The sequence below is a fragment of the Pinus tabuliformis genome, chromosome 1_2, assembly GCF_031772625.1.
Source record: "Pinus tabuliformis cultivar Carrire ecotype Pingquan chromosome 1_2, CPIR1, whole genome shotgun sequence".
NCBI classification, from domain to species: Eukaryota; Viridiplantae; Streptophyta; class Pinopsida; order Pinales; family Pinaceae; genus Pinus; species Pinus tabuliformis.
Genome location: NC_142298.1, coordinates 1,352,302,168 through 1,352,329,033, shown reverse-complemented (window position 1 = coordinate 1,352,329,033; position 26,866 = coordinate 1,352,302,168). Strand labels below are relative to the sequence as shown.

The window sequence follows — 26,866 nt, the reverse complement described above, 5'->3', positions numbered from 1 at the left end:
AACAATTAGCATCTCTTTTTTATTCTCCTGGTAATGGGGGACATAGATGAAGTGAATGTCATCCATTACGTCTTTCATTGCATCCTTATGCAACGTGTAAAAGTTTGGGTTCTCACTTTGTTAGTGCAGGGATGCTTGCCGTCGCATAATAAACAAATGATTTTCCTTTGACGCATCACCTCCCTCAGCTACAAGATAGATAACGAAATTGATAATCATTAATTTATGTTTATGCACCATCCTTCAAAATCTATGGAATAAAAAATCACTAAACGTAAAGAATCACGAACCTCATCAAGTTTGTCACGCGGAAAGAGTCGTTAGTGCGGACACAACCGACCTTCCTAGAAAGCCTAAGACTCTCTAATGACAAACAAGACAAATAAGAGCAATCCTTCCCTAAATATGCTTTTACAATATGAGAAATCAAGTGTTTAGATCCTACCTATAATCCAACGCTGTTGTAGTAGTCCAGCTTCGTTGATCCAGATGAGCTCCTCCTTCCCTTCAAAACCTGCATTCACCAACAATCAAACGATTAAATAGCACCTGAATATCACATAAAATAAAACATATTTAACATATAGACCAAGGAGTACATGAAACAACTCATTAATAACAAATTGTTGAGAAGAATGGACTAATTTGTATTAAAAGGTAACAAAAGGAACCATTACAACCTGAGCCTTGGTGTTGTGCAAGCTCCTCCCAGGGTCCACAAGAGTTCTCCCTTACTCTGATCAGCTCACCCACCTCCCAATGGAAACAAGTAAAGATGGTAATCTCTTCTCACAAGCTTCTACAAGGAAGTCCTAATTCCAGCAGCATCTACCCTTAGGAATGTTCAGCTTTTAACCTCCCCTCCCTTTGGCCCAATGCCTGTATTTATAGTGCTCTAGAGGAAGTTATTCAGGTCCACCATCAATGGGATAAGCCCCTCTTTGGATGGGGTAGCTCCCCTATTGATGGGATAAGTTCCTCTTTGGTAGGGATACATGAACCATCTGGAGGTGCTTCATACATGTCAAACATGCTTCTAGAAGACTCTAGAAATGAACACAAGTAACTTTTTTGGAGTGAAACTTGCGCCTTTTGACCTTTACAGGAGTACGCACGCATCCCTTTACATACAGAGCGTACAAGTACGCAGGTATTGTGAACTTGGATTGCGTACCCGCAGGTAAGGCTAAGAGAAACTGCGTACCAGAGATAATTGACTTTAAATGACTTTTCTCTCTTTCTTGAAGTTTGACATGGAGAGCAGAGGCATGAGACTTGCCAAGGAGGATAGTATGACAGTGGATGGAGCCATACTAACTGCAAATAGTCATGGTGACATTTTTTAGTGTAACAGATTGCCCCCTAAAGTGCGAAGCCTGTAGTAGATTAGGGTTTTTACGATCTAGGAAGGGTGAAGTACTTTATCATTTCAAGGAGTATCTTGTGGAGGACCCGGTCAGAACCTGCAAATTTTCAACACAAAATACATATATAAGATGATATCATCGCTAAGGTAGGCATTCCCATAATCAGATTGAAAATTTTAACTAACAATCTAACTACTGCTCTGATACAAGAATGATTTTGCAGTACATCACAATCATAGACTTTTGTAGACACAGTATGGACGCAGCCATCTGTTTATGATTAGTCTACTGTATAATGAATACAAAACTCCTCGCGGCCTGGATGGTGGAAACTAGATCCAGGGTCTTCATTTCTACTTCCCGAATTGGTACGATTCTATCCATGCGAATAAATGAGTTGATGTCGAGCATGGTAGAAACCACTTGATTACCAGTCAATGATGTAAACTGTTAACAAGTGTGAGAGAGACCACCAGTGATTTCAATGGTTCTCAAAGTACCCAGTACAATCCATGAAATGTGAATGAATGAGTTGATGTCGAACACATCACGGAATCCTTCGATCGAAAGTCAATGATGTAAACTGTCGTCAAAGGCGAGAAACCTGCCATTGATGCATGCAGACTTCAAGGTACTGACGATTTCTAAGTCATCTTTCTAGATAATGTGCTGATGTCGATAGAAAGCGACTCGTTGCAGGCAAGCCCACAACACGAAATCATTGTTCAAGTTGAAGAAATGTTGCTGTAAGGACTGACTCAGGGATGGTCAAATGGATGACAAGTATTTTGCACATGAATGATTTATTTGCAGAGACCTCTTGAACACATAACGACACGATAGATGGTTTGGTGATGATTGACCCAAAGTTAATACCCGGAAACGGTTGAATACTTTCAAAGTGGTTTGATCAACTTTTAAGGCAAAGGATTTCCCAACCCAGGTGAATGAAAAGTGTCGTGTTCAAGAGCGGTGATAAGGTTCTTCTGTAACAAAGGATGAAAAATTGGATCATTCTTCTCTCTTTTCCCCCACCATTTCTGGCAAGTACCTCTTTATTTTTTACAAGCTTGAGAAGGATAACATATGCTTGATTATAAGCTCATCCTTCGGATGAGTCCAACTTAGTTTAGATTCGGACCCTAAGAAGGAGTGGTCCGTTCCTGTTTGTAATCGAACAGGTCCTTTACTGTGAAATTTTAACGAGTCCAGTATAGGAGAAACTCGGCGTTTTTCATTTTTAGAGAGTCTGAAAAAACTAAAGAAGACTCCAAGGTGAACTTTTTCGTAAATTTGTGTCTCCCAAGCCCGAAAAAGTATAAAATAATACCTGAGAGAACCGCTTGATCTCGCGACCAAGGAGTACTTTCATGATTAGTGTCTCTGACCTGAAAAGTAAAAAGCGATCAAGGACACGTCGTTTTATTTCCGTATCGAGTTTGAAACGACAAAAACCCGACAATCTTTTCCTGTTTTTACGGTCAGAAAAGAGCTATAAGGGGACCATCTTTTAGTTCCGTTTTAACGAGTGTAAAAGAAACGCTCGGCAATCTTTTCATATTTCAGGAGTCAGAAAAGAGCTTAAAAGATGACTCTGATGTTTTGGTTCGTGAAAAATGATGATTTTACTCTAAAGTCCTTTTGTCCTGCACAAAAATGACACATTACTCATACCTGTTTAAGATGGGTAAAAATACATTGAAAAATGTCCCTTCATGGTGAAAAATAAACAAACTTAGCATTCATTCATCCAAAAAAACCTATAAAAAGACTTTTACCATGTCATTTTTACCATTTTACTGCTGAGGTTGAGAAAAGGGCTTTTGACAAGAAAACTTCCCGTGGACTTTGCGAAGAATCCGACCGTCAGAATCGAGCGCCGTCTCTTTCAGGTATTTCACAACATCCTCCTCTTTAATTTCATCTGTTTAGAATATCATTTCAAGTTTTAGTTTGATTTTTTGGAGGGTTTAGGGTTTTAAAATGCATTTCTCGGGGGACGCAGGTGCCCCATGGGCGACCTGCGTACCCCGACTTTTTCGTATATGGGAAAAAGGTCGGGGTACGCAGCCCGCCTTCAGGACAACTGCGTACCGCCGCTCTGTCTTCTGAACGCGGGGTGCGTACCCCGTGAAATGCGGATTTTGAAACCCCAAACCCCAATTTTAACCAATCAAAATTTGTTTAATAAATTCTAATCATTGTTTTTGGTGTGTAGGTCACTCACCATGCTAGATTGGCGTGAAAGAGAGCACGAAGACGTTGATTTGGCCGCAATAGGTCATCAACCTTCTATTGATGTGTTAAAGGCATGCGTTCTCTACAAGTACTGGGCTATACCTGGCATGAGGGCCCAGGTGCCATTCTTAGAGTGGCTGGTTGAAAGGTGGAATATTCAGGATCAATGTTTTTACATCGGAGAAAACCAGCTCGAGATAGAGTCCTCCGACATATACTTTCTCACTGGCTTGCCTAACAGGGGCGAGCAACTCTCTCTATTCGGGACTAGGCCGGGTGGCCAATCCCTTGCTAGTCTCCGGCTAGAGTGGTGCAACAATCAAAACCAGGAGAAGGGGATAGAAATCAAATATATATCCCGAACTGAACTCATGGTAATTGCCTTTACAGTTACCAGACTTTGCGGCACTGCCGCTTTGCACATAGCCACTGGTTCCCAAATGCGGATGGCTATAGATTGCTTCCAAGGCACCATTTTCAACTGGTGCGATGTTGTGTTGGCCAATATGAAGGGCCAACTAACTAGGGCAAAGAGAGGACAACTGAAGACCTTTGGATATGGGCCTTTAGTTGTGAGCTTTGCCCTAGAGAGAGTTCTAATGCTGAACCCCCAGCATCTTACAGTTCCAGTTGGGGCTCCTCGGGAGCCTAAGTTGACGAGATGGGTCGCGGTAATGGCCCGGCATCCTGACGAGGGAGCAGCAGTTGTTCGATTTCCTGATGGTTACTTTTACTGGCTGGAGGGCCAGGTCTTTGCGATTCAGGATTTTCCGTATGCCGGAATGGATTTTCGCAATGATCCGGACATGGTTCTTCCACAGGGAGAACAATGGGACGACAGAGGTATTTCATTTTTTCACAAGTTTTTAAATTATGTATTTTTTTTTTTTGTTTTTTATATATCGCCTCAAAACTGACAGCACAAATTTTCAAAATGCAGATGTAGGTCCACGACGTCCAGCCAACCTCCGGGCTTTTGAGAGGAGAGTACCAGCTGTACCAGCACCAGCCCCACAGGATGCGGCCGTAGAGACCTTAGTCGAGCTGCAACAGGATCTAGAGCATCTGACGGCGGATATACCAGAGACCACTATAGATGACATTCCTATCCGACTTCAGCGCTACGTGGTCGCCGTCCCAGGACCTTTCAGGAGGTTCCTATGTAGGGTAGCACGGGCAGTGGTCTCGTATAGAGAGCACCACCAGTGATTGGCTAGTCACTTTTGTAGACACATATGGCATTTTTGGTTTTTTGTACTTATCATTTTTGCCGATCATAAGGTGTTTTTCAACCTATGATCAAAGACGATGTATATTTTTGACACACTCCTATCTATATATATCATTATTATCGGCTTATTTTGTTAAACATGTGTGATGAAATGTTTATAAATTTACATTTATGATTGTTACAAATGTCTATTTAACATTTGAGACGCCATTGCATCTGCTAATGTATTTAAAGACCTTGGAATATGCTGATAGTCAATGTAATCAAATTCACGTTCCAAGAGACGCACCCTCAAAAACAATCTTAATAACACTGGATTTCTAATGGCATAGACTCTATTAAGCTGCAATACAACGAGTTCAGAATCTAACCTCACTATCAAACTCCGAATCCCAAATGAAATAGATTCAGATAATAATTCAATCACTGCACTGTATTCTGCAATGTTATTTGTTGTTTGACCGAGGCTCACCCCATGCATAGAAACTAACTCGTCAGAGGGCGAATAGATAACCCAAGCTGCGGAAGAGATATTCCGTGTATTACGACAAGCACCATCAGCAAATCCAATGTATGTTTGGAGAGGCGTCGACATCTGCAATATCAAGAGTAAAACCAAGATAAGCCAGAATAACGACAAAAGCACACTCTTTAAACTAAGCACACAGCCTAAACTAAGCAAACATACCAGCTAAAAAGAAAATTAACCTAACTAGAACTAACTAAATCTCCATACCCACCATTTAAGCATAATACCTCTTTAGGTAAAGTCCATTTCTGGGCTTACCCAAAGAGTCCCCATCAAAATCTACCAGCTCATAGGCCCCTTTTGCCAGCTTTCGCTTGACAATGTAGGGCCCATGCCACATGGGAACGAATTTTCCAGCACCTAATTTATCGTTATCTTGATCATATAATAGCACTAGGTCTCCTTCCGAAAAATTACGAGGGGTCACGTTACGATCATACTGAGCTTTCATCCTTTTTGCATGAGTCTCGATTGCCAAAGCAGCATCACGTCGAGTCTCATCTAATTTAGCTAAGTATAACAGACGCTTCTCCTCTTCAGAAGTAGCTGGGAGTAATTCGATAGCCATTTGAAGTGATGGGATTTCGCATTCAATGGGCAACACTGCTTCCAAACCATAAACTAGCTGGAAAGGAGTGAACCCTGTTGATGTTTTTACTGAGGTTCGATACGCCCAAAGCGTTGAGAATAACATGTTGTGCCAATTCGACCGATGAATACCAATGATTCGTCGGATCATGATAACTAGAACTTTGTTGATAGATTCAACCAAACCGTTTGCTTGGGGATAATAAGGAGTAGAACTATCATGGCGTAAACCAAGCTGGCTTGTAAGTTCTGTCATCATAATGTTTCGAAAATGGCGCTCATGGTCAGTGATGATCGCTTGTGGGACACCAAACCTAGCAATAATATGATTGAATACGAAAATCGCTGCTATTTTGCCGCTTGCCTCGAATGTAGGCATCGCCTCGGCCCATTTAGTAAAATAATCAACCGCAAGGATGATATACGCATGCCCCCCGGCCGAGTGAGGGTTACAAGTACTAAAATCGATACCCCATTTAGCAAAAGGACCAACGACAATTATAGGGTGGAGAGGAGCAGGTGGTGCGCGCATCTTGCGATCAAACACTTGACAGTTGTGGCATTTTCGGACCGCAATGATACAATCTTTAAACATGGACGGCCAGAAATAGCCAGCACGCAACACCTTCTGAGCTGTGGCATACCCAGACATATGACCGCCACATGCTCCAGAATGACAGTCATTCAAAACCATTTCTGCCTCTTCATGAGTTAAGCAATGACGAAAAACCAAATCCGCCCCACGACGATAAAGAGTATCTCCAATAATTCTGTATTGTTGGGACTGGAATCGAATTTTCCGGCGTTCCGACTTTGAAGCTTCGGGCCGAAAGGATTGGGTTTGGAGATAGACGATTATATCCCCATACCACGGATCTAAAGTGCTGATAAGAAACAGAGATTCGTCCGCAATGGGTTCTTCTGCCACAGTTTCCGTGTCAGCACGCGGGAAGTCATACATCAATTCCGCAAAAACTAAGGATTTCTTAGACTTGGACTTCTCGAACTCCAAATCGAACTCCTGCAGGATAACAATCCATTTGGAGTACTTGTCCCCTAGCAATTGTTTTGTCAAAATGTAGATCATAGGGTTGCAATCCGAAATCACTGTAGTTTTACAGAGGAGAATGTAATGACGAAAACGCTGGACAGCCTGAACAGCTGCCAGGGCCAATTTCTCCACATGCGAATATTTTAGCTCAGTGGGATTTAACGTCCTACTAAGATAATATATCACATGTTCCATTCCGAATTCATCTTCCTGAACTAAGACCATTCCAATAGTGGAGTGGGAGGCGGCGAGATACAAAAAGTAATCCTGGTTGTAGTTGGGAGGATGCAGCAACGGTGCATGGGTCAACGCGTGCTTAAGTGCATCAAAAGATTTCTGAGCTATCTCATCCCAAGAAAATTGAGCGTTTTGTTTCAACAACCGGGTAAAACCCTTTGTAACCTCGGCGTAGTTAGGAATGAATCGACGTAAAAAGTTTGCTTTCCCTTGCAAACTTTGGAGTTGGCGCAAACTCGAAGGAGGAGGCAATTTGATGATAGCTTCGACCTTCGAGGGATCGACGCGGATACCAGCTTTTGAAACAACAAATCCTAGCAATCGTCCCACTTCTATGCAGAAGACACATTTGTGTGGGTTCAACCGAATTCGATAATGCCGACACCTCATAAAAATAGCGCGTAAGTGGACAAGGTGATCAGCTCGATGTAAAGAATGAGCAGGCAAATCATCGAGATACAGTTGCACAATGTGCTTGATGTCGTGAAACGCGTAAGACATTGTCCGTTGGAAAGTGGCTCCGGCATTCTTAAGTCCGAAAGGTAATTTGCAGTAAGCAAATGTCCCCCAAGGACAAATGAAAGCCGTTTTAGTTGATCGGCAGGTAGAATATTGATTTGGTTGTAACCGGAAAAACCGTCCATAAAGGAAAATTTCACTTTGATCGATATAGGGGGTCTTTTGGACAAGCACGATTTATATCCTATAGTCGATACATATTCTTATTGTTCCTTGTTTCTTGTTAACCGGAACAAGAAATGGCTTGTATCTGACGCAAACGCGTGCTTAAGTGCATCAAAAGATTTCTGAGCTATCTCATCCCAAGAAAATTGAGCGTTTTGTTTCAACAACCGGGTAAAACCCTTTGTAACCTCGGCGTAGTTAGGAATGAATCGACGTAAAAAGTTTGCTTTCCCTTGCAAACTTTGGAGTTGGCGCAAACTCGAAGGAGGAGGCAATTTGATGATAGCTTCGACCTTCGAGGGATCGACGCGGATACCAGCTTTTGAAACAACAAATCCTAGCAATCGTCCCACTTCTATGCAGAAGACACATTTGTGTGGGTTCAACCGAATTCGATAATGCCGACACCTCATAAAAATAGCGCGTAAGTGGACAAGGTGATCAGCTCGATGTAAAGAATGAGCAGGCAAATCATCGAGATACAGTTGCACAATGTGCTTGATGTCGTGAAACGCGTAAGACATTGTCCGTTGGAAAGTGGCTCCGGCATTCTTAAGTCCGAAAGGTAATTTGCAGTAAGCAAATGTCCCCCAAGGACAAATGAAAGCCGTTTTTAGTTGATCGGCAGGTAGAATATTGATTTGGTTGTAACCGGAAAAACCGTCCATAAAGGAAAATATTTCACTGCCGGCACAATCATCAATTATTTGATCGATATAGGGTGTGGGATAGTTGTCTTTTGGACAAGCACGATTTATATCCCTATAGTCGATACATATTCTTATTGTTCCTTGTTTCTTGTTAACCGGAACAATATTCGATACCCAATCCGTTAATGGGAATCGGATAAATGAAACCTGCTTTCAACAGCTTCTCGACTTCTGCTTTAATCGCAGCCGCTTTCCTAGGGTGTATCTGACGCAAACGTTGCCGAACGGGTTTAGCGTCCGGGTAAGTCTTGATTTCATGAACAACAATAGAGGGATCAATTCCTGGCATTTCCTCATAGGACCAGGCAAACACGTCGCGGAATTCTTGAAATAGGACCTTGTATGTTTGAATTTCGTTATCTGTACACGAGGCACCTATATGAATGTTTTCAATAACTCCGGTTTTGACTGAAATGTCGATGGCAATAGTTTGGGAAATATTTCCCAAATTCAACTCTGAATCAGGATGTTTCATGGGATTCTGAGCGTCCTTGACATATTCAGCTGTGAAAATTGATGAAAAATCATTTCCAAAGTCATCAGCCTCAGGTAAAAATGAAGATCTATGATGAAGATCTTCCCATGGTAGATCGTCTACACTTAGGATTTCACGAAGTTGTTCGTCAGATGACACAATTTTGGGAAACGTTATCCGTTCTAAGGTTGATGTGAAAAGTGATTCCTCACGGACCACATTCATTTGGTCGAATTGGGTTGAACTGGAGTCGGAAAAAGACTGCACGGCCTCATAAGCAATTTCTTATGGACTCAAAGGCATTGCATTACCGAAGGAGTCTATTTCAGATTCAGATGGGACAATCCAAGGATCATCGTAAATAATAGTGTCTGAAGTAATCATATGAATGGATGCGAATGAAGGGTCTGCATTGATCGAAGGAAAGGGAAAAGTTCCCAGTAAACCGGAATCTTTAACCAATCCTACACCAACATCCCTGTAAGGGATAGTCATTTTACCGACATGCTGGATACTCTTTGAAGAGGCTGGGTCGGATGAAAAGTAAGCCAGCTGGTCTATCGTCACGATATTACCATTATGTGGAAACTTTATAACTCTGAAGACCGATGACACGACTGCTGTCATAGCGTAAGACCAACTGCAACCCAAAAGAAGGTTGTAGTCTAGAGGGGCATCAACCACCTCCACATCCAGACTAACGGTTCTTCCTTCAACCCCTATAGGCAAATCCTGTAGAATGCCAAACGGATGGAACCCACGGCCATCAAAGGCTTTAAGAATCGTCGGGGATTGGTTCAGTGAAGGAGAACCAAGCGATCTCCAACACTGAATCGACATAATACACGTAGAAGCTCCTTCATCAATTACAGTCCGATGAATAGGCCTGTTTTTGACTATCACTAGAATCTGGAAAGCCATTTGATGAGGGAGACGCGGTGTACTATTTTCTAGATCAAAGATTATCAGGTTCGGGTCCTGAATATCAACAGCTCCTATAGCCGACAAGAGTAATTTTCGTTGTGCTGGGCATGATTGCAGCACTTCCAAAGCCGACATTGCTGAGGGTGAAACAACTAAATCCTCAACAATGTTATAATTCTGAGCTGCTCTCGCATGTGGATTGAAAGCAGACTTCCGAAGTATACCCTTGGCGGGCAGTTTAATTACCAAGTCCGGGTTAGGTTTCTCGATCTGTAGTGGATCGGAACCGGGAGCTGAGGTTGATGGATAAGAATGAGAAGATTCTGCTTCTTTACCATCAACAGTATTCTTACTACCATAATCTTGCGATCGAGTCGCAATCCGTACATGAGACATCATCAATATGGGTTCTTCACTAGCACTCGAGGAAGAACCTATCATTTTACTCTCCTGCTTCGGAAATGGATCTTTCAAAACAACAGGAGTTGGGGAACCCTTAACGATTTTCACAACCTCTGTCCGATGAGGGCAATCTCTTGTGAAATGATCTTCTTCACAAATTAAACAAGGATAGCGAGGTTTGCGCTTTTCGTCGTTAGATTCCGACTTCTCTTTTTTCTCCTTTGGAGCCTTGTCTGCTTTATCCTTCTTCTTGCCTTTCTTCTTACCACCATTTTTTGATTTAGCTGTAGATGACTCTACATCGTGAATATCGGCAGTAATTTCAGGAGAAGATTCTCCTGTCGGGGAGTCCGGTAAGGTTATTATTGGAGAAGAATTCTTTGAGGATTTATTCTTACTTTTAGTATTCACCGTACCAATCATGCCATCAGCAGCATGAGACCCTGAAGGAGCAGCAGCAATTTGATTCGACTTAGGAAGATCTGGGATCTTCTCGTGCAACGTACCCGACTGAGTGTAAACTAAGTCAAGGTACTGGGCTTGAGCAATGACTTGCTCCTCAGTAACTACGCCGGCCTTAGCTACATCTTCAGTAATCTTCGGTAATAATGATTTTACAAACCATTCAGCTAAGATTTGGTCCGGGATAAAAACTTTCACTAAACGTCTTCGACGTCTCCATTCATGAATATGATCGGAAATGTAAGTGGAGGTCGACTGTTTTAATGAAGTTAATAGCTCCGTGCCGTTATCGTATCTGACCGGCAACTGAAAATGAGTTAGGAACGAGGTAGCTAACTGGCTAAAATTGTAAAAAGAGGCCCGTGGTAACTCAATGTAACACTTGGCTGCGAGACCAATGAGCGTACGCTGGAAAAGACGTAAGCGGATCGAATCATCCGAGAGAGAACTGGAAGCACACCAGAGGTGGTAAGTCATCACGTGATTGGATGGATCCTCTCCAGACTTACCTTCGAACTTGGGTATATCACTGGGCAACTTATTTGGTATTGGCGGCCAGAACGGAAGATATTGAATTGGATCGTTCGTTAGGCGCGTCAAGTCTGGTAAATCCAAAGTTGCGATAAACGGTAACTGCCGGTTAGGATCTCTAAAACTCTGGGTCACAAGACCAGTCCCAGGAGGAGGATATCCAGGATAACTAGGAACAGGAATCGCATTAGGGATATTATATCCTCCTGGAAAACAAGGATTAACCGGACCGTACTGGGGTTGTTGATAAGTGTACCCAGGATACGGTTGATACTGGTAAACCGGTTGTTGGACAGCGGGACCGAATTGGTACTGTCCCTGGTACTGTTGATGGGTAAATTGAGGTTGACTTGTTACAACAGTACTTAAACCAGGCTGCCCTACAGGCATCTGGACCGTAGTTTGAATCGTAGATCCGGACAACGGTAAAGATGTTTGAGGAGTGGTTGCAGAGACAGTAGAAATCGGAGCTGTCGATACTCCAGAAGTAGGTGCGGTAGATGTTGCGGTAGTTGCAGCAGCCGTTTGAGATGGAGTACTAGGTGCAATTGGCGACTGAGTAACTACCGAAGTTACAGAAGTTTGAACATTTGACTGGACAGGTTGCGGTTGCTGGGGTGAAACAGAAACTACGGGTTGTCCAGTTTGAGGCACCAACTGTATACTTGGCTGCAACACCTGTTGACCCTCTGATGGATCCCACACTATCATTCCGGGGTATTGACCCGTAACAGGTTGAGGATACTGAGATCCATAACCGGATTGAGGATAGGATTGATAACTGAAAGGTATAGTTCCCATACCTTGAACATATGACTGACCTTGAGGTGGTTGATAACTTTGACTTGAGTATTGACCTTGAGGTTGATAACCTTGGGGTAAATACTGATACTGGGGTTGACCTTGACCTTGAGGTTGATACCCTTGAGGTTGATACCCTTGGGGTTGATACCCTTGAGGTAAATATTGATACTGAGGTTGACCCTGGGGTACATATTGAGGCTGGGGTTGACCTTGAGGCATGTATTGTACCATGGGTACATATTGACCTTGAAGCTACCCCCCAGACACAATTTTTGTACCTTGGGGTTGCCCCCCAGGCGTTAATTGAGGCTGCCCCGCAGGCGGTAATTGACCACCTTGAGGTTGAGAAACGGGAACTGAACCTGACATCATGTAAATGTCCCCTACACCCAACGGTTTATTACCATTGTTTCCAGCTAATAACCCATGATCAATGGGTTGAGGAGATGCCCCCGCAAAGGTACCAGAAAGTGACTGATACCCGATGGGAACAGAAGGACCGCCGTGTAAAAAAGATTCAGGAGATTGAGTGAACACGGATGACTGACCAGACATATTTACAGGAGTATAAATACCTCCAGGTGGAAAAGGAGTACGAGGTGGAGAAAAACCTACCCCTAAGTTGTCTAAATAATTGGTTAACGAAAGGTACCAAGTAGTACTTCTAGGAGGACTGTAAAAGATAGATTCACGCTCCCTTAGATCAATAGTAGGTTGATCTTCAAGGGTAGACACGCCTAATTCTTCCTCTGGAGCAAGTTCTTCAATAGCTATCAAACCAGTAGGAAGATTTTCGGTGATGACTCTTTCTACCCTAGGTGAATCTGGTACACTAGAAGTTGGAGTAACAGGGTCAGATATTTCAGGTTCTTCGCCTATATCACTAGTAGATGAAAAACTACCAGCAAGCTCAGAAACTTCAACTGCTTCAGGATTATAACCTGTTTCTAGACTTTGGTAATCTTGATGGACTACCAACGAAGACTCTCCTTCTTCTGGTGAACCTACTCTACTGCCGCTAGGAGGAGTTACACGGACCTTTAAACCTTCGTAATGACTTGGGACCTCTTGAGGAGATTCACCCCGAAGTCTACGGGATTTTCTCAACAATTCGGCCACAGAAACAACCTCAGGAGACTTGCCCCGAAGTCTACGTGACTGTCTCGGTAATTCCGCCACAGTTAAAAACTTTTAACTACTGCACACGCAAACAAAGTAAAATCTCAAAGCAAACCACCTAAAGTCTCTAAAGAACCAAACAAATTTGAATCATACGCCTAAAGAATCTAGGGCGTCAAACCAAGCACAAAATGTAGCCTTCCAGACCGAAAACGATAGTTGGAGATGAAACGCAACATCGCCGGATTCAGTACAGAAGTGGCGGGTGGAATAGTTACCCCGGCAACCTGCTTAATGAATAGACCAACACAAGTTCCTCCACTTTAACCGTCTCGAGTGAAGTGAACCCCCCGGAAAATCCAAGTGAGTCTAGCCGACGTCTGCTCCAGGTACAGTGGGATCTTCCCTCCACCGTCACCTCGGTAGAACCCTAAAGATAATGGTCACTAAGGTTACCAACCGCAACAAATGCACCTGGGGGAACAGTCTACACTCCGACAGCACGCAAGGGCAGAGTATCAAGCTCAATCCCCTTGCCGGTTCCTTGACAATAATCCAAGGTTTACCGACAAGTGACCCCTGGCTCCTTGACAATGGTTAATTCGAGGTTTACCGTTTGTAATACGTGCGTGTCTGGCGTCGTTCCCAACGAGGGAGGATTGATCCCCTCACTGGTTCGGACACGAGCTCGTGCTTCTCCTTTAAGAAGAGCTTTCCCAGAGTACAAATGAGACAATTGGATTTATTCTATCACAAGATAAGCTACTTGTTTGGTTTTGTTGTCTTGGAGAGTTAATTACTCTCCTACTCCAAGACACTAGCCTGATCTAAATTGGTGTTTCAGAGCCCTAGTAAATAAAAGTTACTAAGTTGATTTTACTTTAAGCGTTAATTTTATGGTTTTTCTTAATGACAAAAAGGTGATGGAGATGAAACTGGTGGTGTGTAGACTCGACTCGCAACCACTACAAAGATGCACCTAAGATGATTTACACTACCTTTCCTTTTCAATGAATCTCCTAACTAAGAGAGTTGGAAAATGCAAATTTGATAGAAAACAACTTTCTTAGTAAAGACAATCAAAGAAACAATTCTCTTTATCTTTTCAAAACACACAACTCATGACCACTAATTACTCTACGAAATTTCCTTTTTCTCCCAAAAGTCTACAAATGCTACCAAAGCAAACTTTTTCCAAAAGAATTTTTGTGTTTTTTCTACGTTAATAAAGCATGTAAAACTATTTTACCAAACTGAATTTAACAAATCTAATACAATCAAATCAAATTCATTTAAAAGCAAATCAAAAGCAAATTTACCTAAAAGTAAAAAAATAATGAGGACAAAAGCCTACAAGGATGATTCCCGGATGTTTTACTTAGTCAAAATGCAACAGGATCAGTTCATGCAGAATCATAAACTAACCAAAAAACAAAATCGAAATCTTTTTGTTTTTTTTTTCTCAAGAATGGAATTCAAGGTTTTAACAAACAAACTTTTCGAGATTTGCAAAGAGAAGACACAAAGGTAGGTCTCTCACTAGGGTGACTTCTATGACAGGTTCGACTCCTAAGAGGACTGATCAAAACCAGGGAGATCCAAAGTTTGACAACCTCTAACGCCAAAGTCACTACAGGACTAGTTAAAAATCAAACCCTAAGACAAAATCCCTATGAATTCCACCAAAACCCTCGACACTAACGGGACAAGTTCAGGTGAAGATCTTTGACAGTAAACTGATGGATCTGGGCAGTAAAAACAAAATCTAAAGAGCAAACAAGCAAAAATTGAAATTTTCTCAAAATTGACAGGGGTACGCAGGTCATCTGTTCACACAGGCGCGGGTACGCACTGTGCACAAAGACGCAGTGCGTACAAGTACGCACTGTGTTAAACCCAGAGACTGCGTACTGCTGGCAAGGCTAAGAAAAATAAAAAACTAAATTGACTCTAAGCTAACCCACCCAAATACACAGCTAGACAACCAAAAATCAGAAAACAAGCAATTTTTCTCAGACCAAAATATCAAATCAAAAAGAACTCAAACACATTCATGGAGTCCCCAGTGGAGTCGCCATTTTGTCACGCGGAAAGAGTCGTTAGTGCGGACACAACCGACCTTCCTAGAAAGCCTAAGACTCTCTAATGACAAACAAGACAAATAAGAGCAATCCTTCCCTAAATATGCTTTTACAATATGAGAAATCAAGTGTTTAGATCCTACCTATAATCCAACACTGTTGTAGTAGTCCAGCTTCGTTGATCCGGATGAGCTCCTCCTTCCCTTCGAAACCTGCATTCACCAACAATCAAACGATTAAATAGCACCTGAATATCACATAAAATAAAACATATTTAACATATAGACCAAGGAGTACATGAAACAACTCATTAATAACAAATTGTTGAGAAGAATGGACTAATTTGTATTAAAAGGTAACAAAAGGAACCATTACAACCTGAGCCTTGGTGTTGTGCAAGCTCCTCCCAGGGTCCACAAGAGTTCTCCCTTACTCTGATCAGCTCACCCACCTCCCAATGGAAACAAGTAAAGATGGTAATCTCTCCTCACAAGCTTCTACAAGGAAGTCCTAATTCCAGCAGCATCTACCCTTAGGAATGTTCAGCTTTTAACCTCCCCTCCCTTTGGCCCAATGCCTGTATTTATAGTGCTCTAGAGGAAGTTATTCAGGTCCACCATCAATGGGATAAGCGCCTCTTTGGATGAGGTAGCTCCCTTATTGATGGGATAAGTTCCTCTTTGGTAGGGATACATGAACCATCTGGAGGTGCTTCATACACGTCAAACATGCTTCTAGAAGACTCTAGAAATGACCACAAGTAACTTTTTTGGAGTGAAACTTGCGCCTTTTGACCTTTACAGGAGTACGCACCCATCCCTTTACATACAGAGCGTACAAGTACGCAGGTATTGTGAACTTGGATTGCGTACCCGCAGGTAAGGCTAAGAGAAACTGCGTACCAGAGATAATTGACTTTAAATGACTTTTCGCTCTTTCTTGAAGTTTGACATGGAGAGCAGAGGCATGAGACTTGCCAAGGAGGATAGTATGACAGTGGATGGAGCCATACTAACTGCAAATAGTCATGGTGACATTTTTTAGTGTAACAAAGTTCACCCATTAAAGGCTTGAAAAGGAACTCCAAACTTGAGGTTGACATCCTCTTTTGTTCATTCCATTCTTCATATTTTAATTCTTTAATTTTTTCATCTGGAAAAGGATATGCTCTTGGGCCCCACCTCTCCAGCATGCTCGATACATGCACAGATTTAACTTCCCTGTTGACTATTTTCACGAATCTACTTGAATACCATGATTCGGATAATTCGCCATCCTTCTCTTCCCATTTGCACGATTTAATGAGAAAGTACTTCTCTGTTTTGCTGATAGTCCATGAATTTTGGAGGACTAACCAGGAAATGTCTCTGGAAAACTGTTCCATTTTTATATTTAGTTGCCCAACTGGAACTGATATAATTTCAATATTATATATGTCTTTCTCTGTATTATACATTTTCTTCAAAGATTGAAGACGGATGTCGTAACTGGCATCTGCTGGCATGATTTCTAATAGAATTGTTTCTTCTCTCAATTCGTCGAGTTTAACCTACAATAGTCACACAAACGAAAAGTACATTAGTCAATAGAGTGGCGCTGAGAATTGTTCGTTCACTATATGCATTTTTAGAGATGGTCACATGGTTTTGAAAAATAATGATGCAGGCTGAGCCTGCAAACCCCATAATCTTTAAACCCTGTCTATGCATATAACCATGCATTGCAATCACTGCCATACTAAGATTCCAATCTGAGCAATTTCATACATTTCCCAATAGCAGAAGTTATCTTTCTATTTATGGTTATGAAACCATTTCACAATCTCTGTATATGAAAGTTTACTCCTTCATGGCAAATTCATAACTTTGAAATCTTCAATCAAACCCAATGAAATAAATCATTCACTATTTAAACTTCAAATCTGTCTACGAACAATCACCCACACATATACCTTGAATTCATGCTCAAGGAATTCATTCCTGCCATGATTCTTCAACCCATCCAAACATTTCAGTGCTCCCACAAATAAAATCTGTAGCTATGACTGGACTCAAGAATGCACTCTTACTCAATGTGGCACACATATCGATCTTATACACCACACATCAATGGGATTTGTTTGATTTTAATGCGAGAATACCAGAGTTCCATTCTATATTCAACCAGAATTCATTTCCTCTGATCCAACTAATAATTTCAACTTCACCAATAGCTCAATTAACAGATCAACTCTGAATTCATTGTTTATGTGCACCTTTGTCCTTTTAAACAAGATGGACGTTATTTAATCAATCACAATTATAATACCATTCATCCTTTACGTAATTGACATCAACCACACACATTACTGGTTGATTACTAGATTAATAACACTCAGAAATATGGCACGACATTAACATTAGTGTGTTTGCCCACAACTATCAAATAGATATACGCCTCTTTCTTTTCAACATATCCATTACAAAGTAATACCATTGCATCACACACAATTCGAATTTGATTATTTCTGTTATACTACCATTTTTTCAACATTCCAACGCTCTAATTTGAAACTAAACACATCAATACAATTGTTAATTGAAGACTGTGCCTACCTGCGTTAATTTGCCCATGTCTGGCACTTCAACATTTGCAATGATTGCCAATTGGTTTGTTTCAATGCCGTGCTTCTGGTTTGTAACCATCATTCCGTCTTTAACTTTCAGTTGCTGGACCGTGCCTAAGGCATATCATTTCACTATTTTATTCACAATCATAACATGAATTCAAATAAGCAATGTATCAAATAAATTCTGCGCGCTCTTTCTAGATCTTCTGCGCCTGAGATTTATCACAAAACTATTCAGATTAACATAAGAATTCAACCCAGATTTGTTTCTGCTGAATTGAACTCAAACCTGCGCTGTCAATATATGTTAAATCACCATCTCTTATGAATGCTAGCAATGGAACAACAATTTTATTTGCACTGTGTGAAATAGATGATCGATTCACTGAAATATCATAAACTCGACTTCAGTCGACTATAATACCACATAGTCTGCAAGTAATCGAACCAAATAGAAACTTCAAGGCTCAGATTCGATTTCAACGCATTAAACAAATAGCAATTTATGCTATTGAATGCACTTAGACTGACAGAATTTTACCATAGAGATTCACACAATCGGCAGATTCAAAATACTCCTTTTATGCAGAGTGTTAACGCCTTTCATGCATAACGATTTTCCAAATTACTGGTACTCTTCTCTTTACAATTCAATCAAACTACAGGTCGATATTCATAGATATGGATTTAACATTTCCATATTAAATTTAACTCTTCCAACTTACATTTACAAATTCTTTCATGTTGGCACTATATACAATCGACCGATACATTCATCCATACATATACTTCCATCAATAATTTATATACAAATCTGAAACATTGTTTTCATATAAACAAAAGGAGACTACTTACAAACTTATCTTTGGCCTGATATTCGACACTGATGGCCCTTTACAAACTGCCCGAAGGCATCCAATCAGAATGCCCTCTCACTTTCTACTCACACTAACTCACAATCTCCATCTGTTTTTCTCTCAAAACCCCCTCCTATTTATACAATTTTAAAAGTAATATAATTTAATGCTTTATCCCTTCAATTCCTCAACAAATCCCAAAATCTTGCAACATCCTTGAAAGATAGATTCTTATCCCTAAAACTTAGAAACTAATTCCAACTTAGGCTCCCTCATTAATTCTAAATAATCTAGAAACTAATTTCTCTCACATTTACAATTTTTCACAAATAATTAATTAATCACTCAAAATAATATTAATATTTACATGAAATTTTAATATTTCTTCAAAACATGAAACCCCCTAGCTTAATAATTAATTAATGACTCATAATAATATTAATATTTACATGAAATTTTAATATTTCTTCAAAACATGAAACCCCCTAGCTTAGGTAAAATACAAGGTGTTTTTCGGAGATGATGCTTCTGCATCAAACTCCCCATGTAAGAAAATTCATGACCACCTGGTCATAAGTCTGGATATTTCCTCCTGGATCCCAAATTTTATTTTGTAATTTTTCTTTGCTTGTCAATTGCTTTACTGCTGTTGTTAACTGTTGTTGTCCTCCAGGCTTCCATATTTTGTGCTGTAGTGCTCCACTTGCTCTGCTCTTGCAATCTTTCGCTGTCTTTCTCTTGTTGTCTTTCCTTTTCTTTTTTGCTGCTGCTAGTCTCTTCCAGGATTCTTTTGTCATCAGTCTTCTGATACTTTCAATCTCTCGGTCCAAAAAATCTCCCAGCTGTTGGTTTCTTGCTGCCTGCTGAGCTAAGACGGCTTGCTCAGTTTTTACTTTCTCTATCTGTACTATCACTTGTTGACTTCTTGCTTCTATGCTTGATTCTGTTCTGACTGCCACCCGATCATCCATACCCTCTTGTCTTCTGGAACAGAAAACTTCTTCTTCCTTCATTTGACTGCTCTGAGTCAAATGTTCTGCAACAATACCTGCATTCACAAAACATTTGTTAGAATAAAAATCAGAAGGCATTAGTGCCTTGTCCTCCTTTGCCAGCACTTCAGTATGCTGTTCTGAATTCTCCTCCACTATCAGCACATCAGTATGCTGATTCTCTTTGCCCAAAGAATCCTCTGAAGAATTCTCAAGACTGTCAACCAGTCTTTCTCTCACATCATCTGCTTCCATAATATCTTTCTGCACTCATTCACTGTACTGAACTTTTTCTTCTGCCATCTCCCTGTCATACTCCGAATTTTTCAACAAGCAATGCAATTTCTCTGTGACATTGCTGAAGAATAACATCATCATCACTTACAGTCCCTGCATTCATACACAACTTGTCAGTTTGAAAACTACAAGTCTCAACAACTTTAATTGTTAGTTCATATACCAGCTCTTCCAGTTGATCCTCTTCTTCATTCACATGAACTTCCTCTTGTACTGTAACAGCAAAAGCATCACTGCTTTTTTCTTTAAAGTACTTATCTCCCAAGAGATTCTTTTCCATGCTTATGACAGTTTCACAAGATTGCGCATCCTCTTCAACAAAACTTGTAATCACATCACAACTGTCAGCTATAAAAACACAAGAGTTCACATTATCCAGCTGATCTGGATCTGCCCAGTAATTCAAGAAATCATCAATGATCTCCTCCTCTATTTGATCAATGGAAACCTCCTCTTCCAACTCAGCTGCTCTGAGTTGCGTACACTTCAGTTGTACATCCATCATCTGCTCGAGCTTCTTCAGCTCTTCTATTAACTGCATGTTTATCTGTCGATCTCTTTTCTGTTGTAGCTTCTGCCACTTCACTTTCTTTCCCTTCAGTGGAAATATCCATACTCTATTTTGGTTTTCCTGCTCTTGCAGCCATTCTTCTAGTATCTGCAATTGTACCTTTATTACTGCAATCTCTCTTTCTCGAACTTCTGTAGTCATCTCATCTCTGTGGCATTCCTCTGAACCTCTTCTCTGATCCTCCATGATCATCTTCTCCATGAGTTTCTCACTCACCATGAGTTGTACTAGCCTTTACGACAACAATCTCTTCTGCTGTCACTTACCTCACCAATTTCTCCTCACTCAGTCTTTTGGTAAGTACTTGGTTCAATGCCTCTGGAACCTTTTGAGCGCTTTCCTCTACTCTCTCTCTGGGCTATCTCTTCAACTCACCTTCTTCTTCAGGACACTGCAATTGTCCTCCTTATTCAGCCTTTAGCTGAATGCCAAGTTCAATGCCATTGTCTTCTTTGCAACCATAAACCTCAATCATAAATTTCAAATCAGAAAATCATCTCACCTGCCTGATCTCGTCTTTCATTCGCCTATGCAATTTCCTTCACTGTAATCCTGTTCACTTGCAATTATGTATGCTGCATATCAGATTTAAAATCTGATCTTCATCATTCATCACACATTCAAAATACATTTTAGTTCAGCAAACCTTCTTGTCCTCATTTAGAAAATAAACATTCAACAGAGCCAAGCTCTGATACCAAAATTGACGCAGGCTGAGCCTGCAAACCCCAGAATCTTTAAACCCTGTCTATGCATATAACCATGCATTGTAATCACTGCCATACTAAGATACCAATCTGAGCAATTTCGTACATTTCCCAATAGCATAAGTTATCTTTCTATTTATGGTTATGAAACCATTTCACAATCTCTGTATATGAAAGTTTACTCCTTCATGGCAAATTCATAACTTTGAAATCTTCAATCAAACCCAATGAAATAAATCATTCACTATTTAAACTTCAAATATGTCTACGAACAATCACCCACACACATACCTTGAATTCATGCTCAAGGAATTCATTCCTGCCATGATTCCTCAACGCAGCCAAACATTTCAGTGCTCCCACAAATAAAATCTGTAACTATGACTAGACTCAAGAATGCGCTCTTACTCAATGTGGCACACATATCGATCTTATACACCACACATCAATGGGATTTGTTTGATTTTAATGCGAGAATACCAGAGTTCCATTCTATATTCAACCAGAATTCATTTCCTCTGATCCAACTAATAATTTCAACTTCACCAATAGCTCAATTAACAAATCAACTCTGAATTCATTGTTTCTGTGCACCTTTGTCCTTTTAAACAAGATGGACGTTATTTAATCAATCAAAATTATAATACCATTCATCCTTTACGCAATTGACATCAACCACACACATTACTGGTTGATTACTGGATTAATAACACTCAGAAATATGGCACGACATTAACATTAATGTGTTTGCCCACAACTATCAAATAGATATACGCCTCTTTCTTTTCAACATATCCATTACAAAGTAATACCATTGCATCACACACAATTCGAATTTGATTATTTCTGTTATACTACCATTTCTTCAACATTCCAGCGCTCTAATTCGAAACTCAACGCATCAATACAATTGTTAATTGAAGACTGTGCCTACCTGCGTTAATTTGCCCATGTCTGGCGCTTCAACATTTGCAATGATTGCCAATTGGTTTGTTTCAATGTCGTGCTTCTGGTTTGTAACCATCATTCCGCCTTTAACTTTCAATTGCTGGACCGTGCCTATGGCATATCATTTCACTATTTTATTCACAATCATAACATGAATTCAAATAAACAATGTATCAAATAAATTCTGCGCCCTCTTGCTAGATCTTCTGTGCCTGAGATTTATCACAAAACTATTCAGATTAACATAAGAATTCAACCCAGATTTGTTTCTGCTGAATTGAACTCAAACTTGCGCTGTCAATATATGTTAAATCACCATCTCTTTTGAATGCTAGCAATGGAACAACAATTTTACTTGCACTGTGTGAAATAGATGATCGATTCACCGAAATATCATAAACTCGACTTCAGTCGACTATAATACCACATAGTCTGCAAGTAATCGACCCAAACAGAAACTTCAAGGCCCAGATTCGATTTCAACGCATTAAACAAATAGCAATTTCTGCTATTGAACGCACTTAGACTGACAGAATTTTACCATAGAGATTCACACAATCGGCAGATTCAAAATACTCCTTTTATGCAGAGCGTTAACGCCTTTCATGCATAACGATTTTCCAAATTACTGGTACTCTTCTCTTTACAATTCAATCAAACTACAGGTCGATATTCATAGATATGGATTTAACATTGCCATATTAAATTTAACTCTTCCAACTTACATTTACAAATTCTTTCATGTTGGCACTATATTCAATCGACCGATACATTCATCCATACATATACTTCCATCAATAATTTATATACAAATCTGAAACATTGTTTTCATATAAACAAAAGGAGACTACTTACAAACTTATCTTTGGCCTGATATTCGACACTGATGGCCCTTTACAAACTGCCCGAAGGCATCCAATCAGAAAACCCTCTCACTCTCTACTCACACTAACTCACAATCTCCATCTGTTTTTCTCTCAAAACCCCCTCCTATTTATACAATTTTAAAAGTAATCTAATTTAATGCTTTATCCCTTCAATTCCTCAACAAATCCCTAAATCTCTCAACATCCCTAAAAGATAGATTCTCATCCCTAAAACTTAGAAACTAATTCCAACTTAGGCTCCCTCATTAATTCTAAATAATCTAGAAACTAATTTCTCTCACATTTACAATTTCTCACAAATAATTAATTAATCACTCAAAATAATATTAATATTTACATGAAATTTTAATATTTCTTCAAAACATGAAACCCCCTAGCTTAGGTAAAATACAAGGTGTTTTTCGGAGATGATGCTCCTGCATCAAATAATTAGACAAAAGTGGGAACTACAAATACCTCCTGTGAATTCCTGGCTAAAGAATTATCCTCCCCACCATTTACAAACAATTCTCTTAACAACTGTATGTTACTCCCTTGTTTTTTGTCTGCAAGTTGCTTCAACCAAATGTATCTTCCACATTTCTCTAACACAAACTTTTCCAATTGACAATCAGACAAAAGTATCCAACAAGATAGGTATTTACCGCCATTCTCCTCCGCTCTGCCAACCCTCTGCCTCTTATTTCTAACCTTGGTGCTTATCGAAAAGAATTTGCTCATTTTTTGATGCCATAAGTTTTTACCATTCACTTGTAAAGTGAAGAAGGCTCTTTCAAGTAGTAGACGAGCACCCGTATTATCAAAAGCACGGCCCGAGATTCTGTCAGCGGTAATCTTAGGTAGCTTATTAAAATGTTTACCAATATATATTATTTCAAAATTTATCTGGATGTCATCTACGGTATCTTCAATTAAAGGCCACAGAAAATCCTGATTGAAATCAAAACGACCATCAAATATGACAAGTAAGATGGTGTCTGGAGAGATGTTAGACAGCTGGAATGGCTCTCCTTGTCTGTTTTGGAGAAGGCGGTCAAATTCTGATGACAATGCTTCCCATTCACTTTTCTTCTGCTCCATGGACAAGTCCTATACAAAACTATAATGTTAGCGGAAAGGAAAATTCATACCTTTCCTTGGATTTTTTAACTTACAATAATAATGCATACCAGGCACAACATTAATATTATGCATACCATAATGCATCACATGCACAATAATTATATGATGCACATTTCAATGCTCGTAAAAGAAACATAATGTTTGCCTGTTTAGAAATATGGATGGATCATAGGTGTTCACATCACCTGCCCTATATCCACTGTAAAAGACCACGGTTTGCATTCTTCTTGTATTTCTCTCCATTTCTCCTTGAGCCTGCTGCTATTTTTGATATAGACCATCTGCAATGTTTTTGTTTCCACCTGGCTGTTCATAGATTCCCCTTCCAACTTCTCACAATTACTTAGATTGAGATGTTGCAATGAACAAAGGAAATGGAAATTTGGAGGGAGCTTCTTCAATTTCTTACAGCTATCCAAAGATAGAGTTGTCAATGATAAGAGGTCACCGAAGTTTTCACATAACTCCACAAGCTCAATGCAGCCAGATAAATCCAAGTGCATCAGATATTTGAGTTTGGAGAAACCTACTGGAAGGTTCTGTAACTTAGTGGATGATTTGAGTTTTAGCACTCTTAAACTTAGAACTTTTGATTGACCAAATTGATATGGAAGATTCCTTAAATTAGTACACCTGGTCAATTTAAGATATGTCATCGAGGGGGGGCAAAACTCATTTGGTAGGTATTTTAATTTTGAACACCATGAAGCATCTATTGAGAGCAAGGGCTTCATGTATTGAATGCTCTCTGGAATACTATCTAGTTTCTTACAATGTGATACATCAAGTTTTTCAAGGGATGTTATCTTTCCTAAGCCATTAGGGAGGTGCTTTAGGGCTGTGCAATAGGATAAATTCAATACTGTCAATGACAAAAGTTCCTCAAAACTGTGAGGAAGATCCTCCAGACTATCACAATGATTGATGCAGAGTATTTCGAAAGAATTTAATGATGTAAAGTTATCGGGCAGATACTTCAAATCCTTACAGTGATCCATTTTCAAAACTCTTAAAGATCTAAGCATTGAAATTGAATATGGAAGCTCCTTAATGGATTTACAATTTGAAAGAGTCAGTTCTCACAAACCCTTTACTAGATGACCCAATACGCTGGGTAGTTCTTTCAAATCTTTAAAGTTGAACACTTTCAATATTCGCAACTCTTGTGGACGCAAAAGCCCTGTAGGAAAGAATTCCAAGTTGTTGTTGAAATTGTAATTTCACCTGCCGCATTCATTACTCCAGAAAACCACTTGTTTCCATCGCACCGCCTTTCTCGCAATGGTGGTTTTCCTCCAAACGGCAGCGATAAAACCCAGCGCTGACACATGCACAGAAGTTTTGCCAAAGTGGCTTTCCTCGGGGAGTAACGTTCGTTTGGTTTGAGCAAGTGATATTTGTCCGATTGAATTCAACGTTGTCCATTGTTGATTGAAACCAAAGCTGCGTTCAGGCCTGTAGCAAATGAATATTGCGTGAAGTGAAAGTCTTTGACCGCCAGTAAAACAATAAGTAAAATTAATTGAGGTTCGTAAATATAGGTAAAAGGCTTTAGTTCATTTTGTACGGGAGTATGGCACGATTAGAAGAAAGGTATGGGCATGTTTTTTTTATTGTTAAAAATATATGCAGTGTAATGCGTAATATGTAAAATGTTTTTTTTTGGATTGTTCGTGGAGAGAACAAGGTAAGAGAAGCACGCATCAGTGTGAATGAAGAAATCTTTCACACAGCAGTGAAAAAGGGTAATGTAAGTTTTTTGTTGGTGAATATGTAATGAAAATATTTGCAGCAGTGTAGGAGTGAAAACGAAAGAAAATTCACAGCAGCGAATGTAATGTAATGTTTTTATTGTTGAACATATGTAATAGGAATGCGCAACAATGCTAGTGTGAATTTTTTTTGTAGTTGCATATGAAATGCAATAGAATTAGCAAGCGAATGTAAGAGATTTTTTACAGCAGTAAATGTAAGTTTTATTTTTACACACAATCGTGTAAAAATTTGCAGCTGAAATAGAGTAATTTTTTTTGAGATAGTGAAGGTTTTTGGAACTGAAGTGTTCCTGGTTTAATCCCTCTGTTAAGAGGAAGATCCTTTTTGTAACATTTTTTTTAATGAATACAAAGTTTGTTTTGTGGGTGTAAGAAACTCTGTCTGCTCAGCAAACAATTTTTTGCTTCCTTGTGTTAAAGATCCTGTGTAAAAACAGAGTATCATTCTCTGTTCATTATTTTGTTTTGAAATTTAGCAGAAAATTCCCAACAGTGGTATCAGAGCTTGTCCAGGCTCTTTGAAGGTGTCAAAGAAGCTGAAGGAAGGGTTTCTTGCTGTAGCAGCTTCTCCAACAGAGTGAAGACTCAGTAAAAAATCCAAGGTATTTCTCAAGATTTTTTTTGTGTTGCTGCTGAAGAAACAGTCAGTTATTTTAAATACACAGTCAG

General features: G+C 39.9%; 1 protein-coding gene across 1 annotated transcript; it reads right to left on the bottom strand.

Moving 5' to 3' along the window:
• Positions 1–184: 184 nt before the first annotated feature.
• LOC149211247 (uncharacterized) lies at positions 185–24,380 on the bottom strand. The gene is made up of 3 exons (XM_089399227.1): positions 23,757–24,380; positions 16,789–16,982; positions 185–188 (listed from the first exon to the last, which is right to left on the bottom strand). The coding sequence occupies exons 1-3, from the start codon at positions 24,378–24,380 to the stop codon at positions 185–187; spliced, it is 822 nt and encodes a 273-aa protein (XP_089255353.1).
• Positions 24,381–26,866: the final 2,486 nt, after the last annotated feature.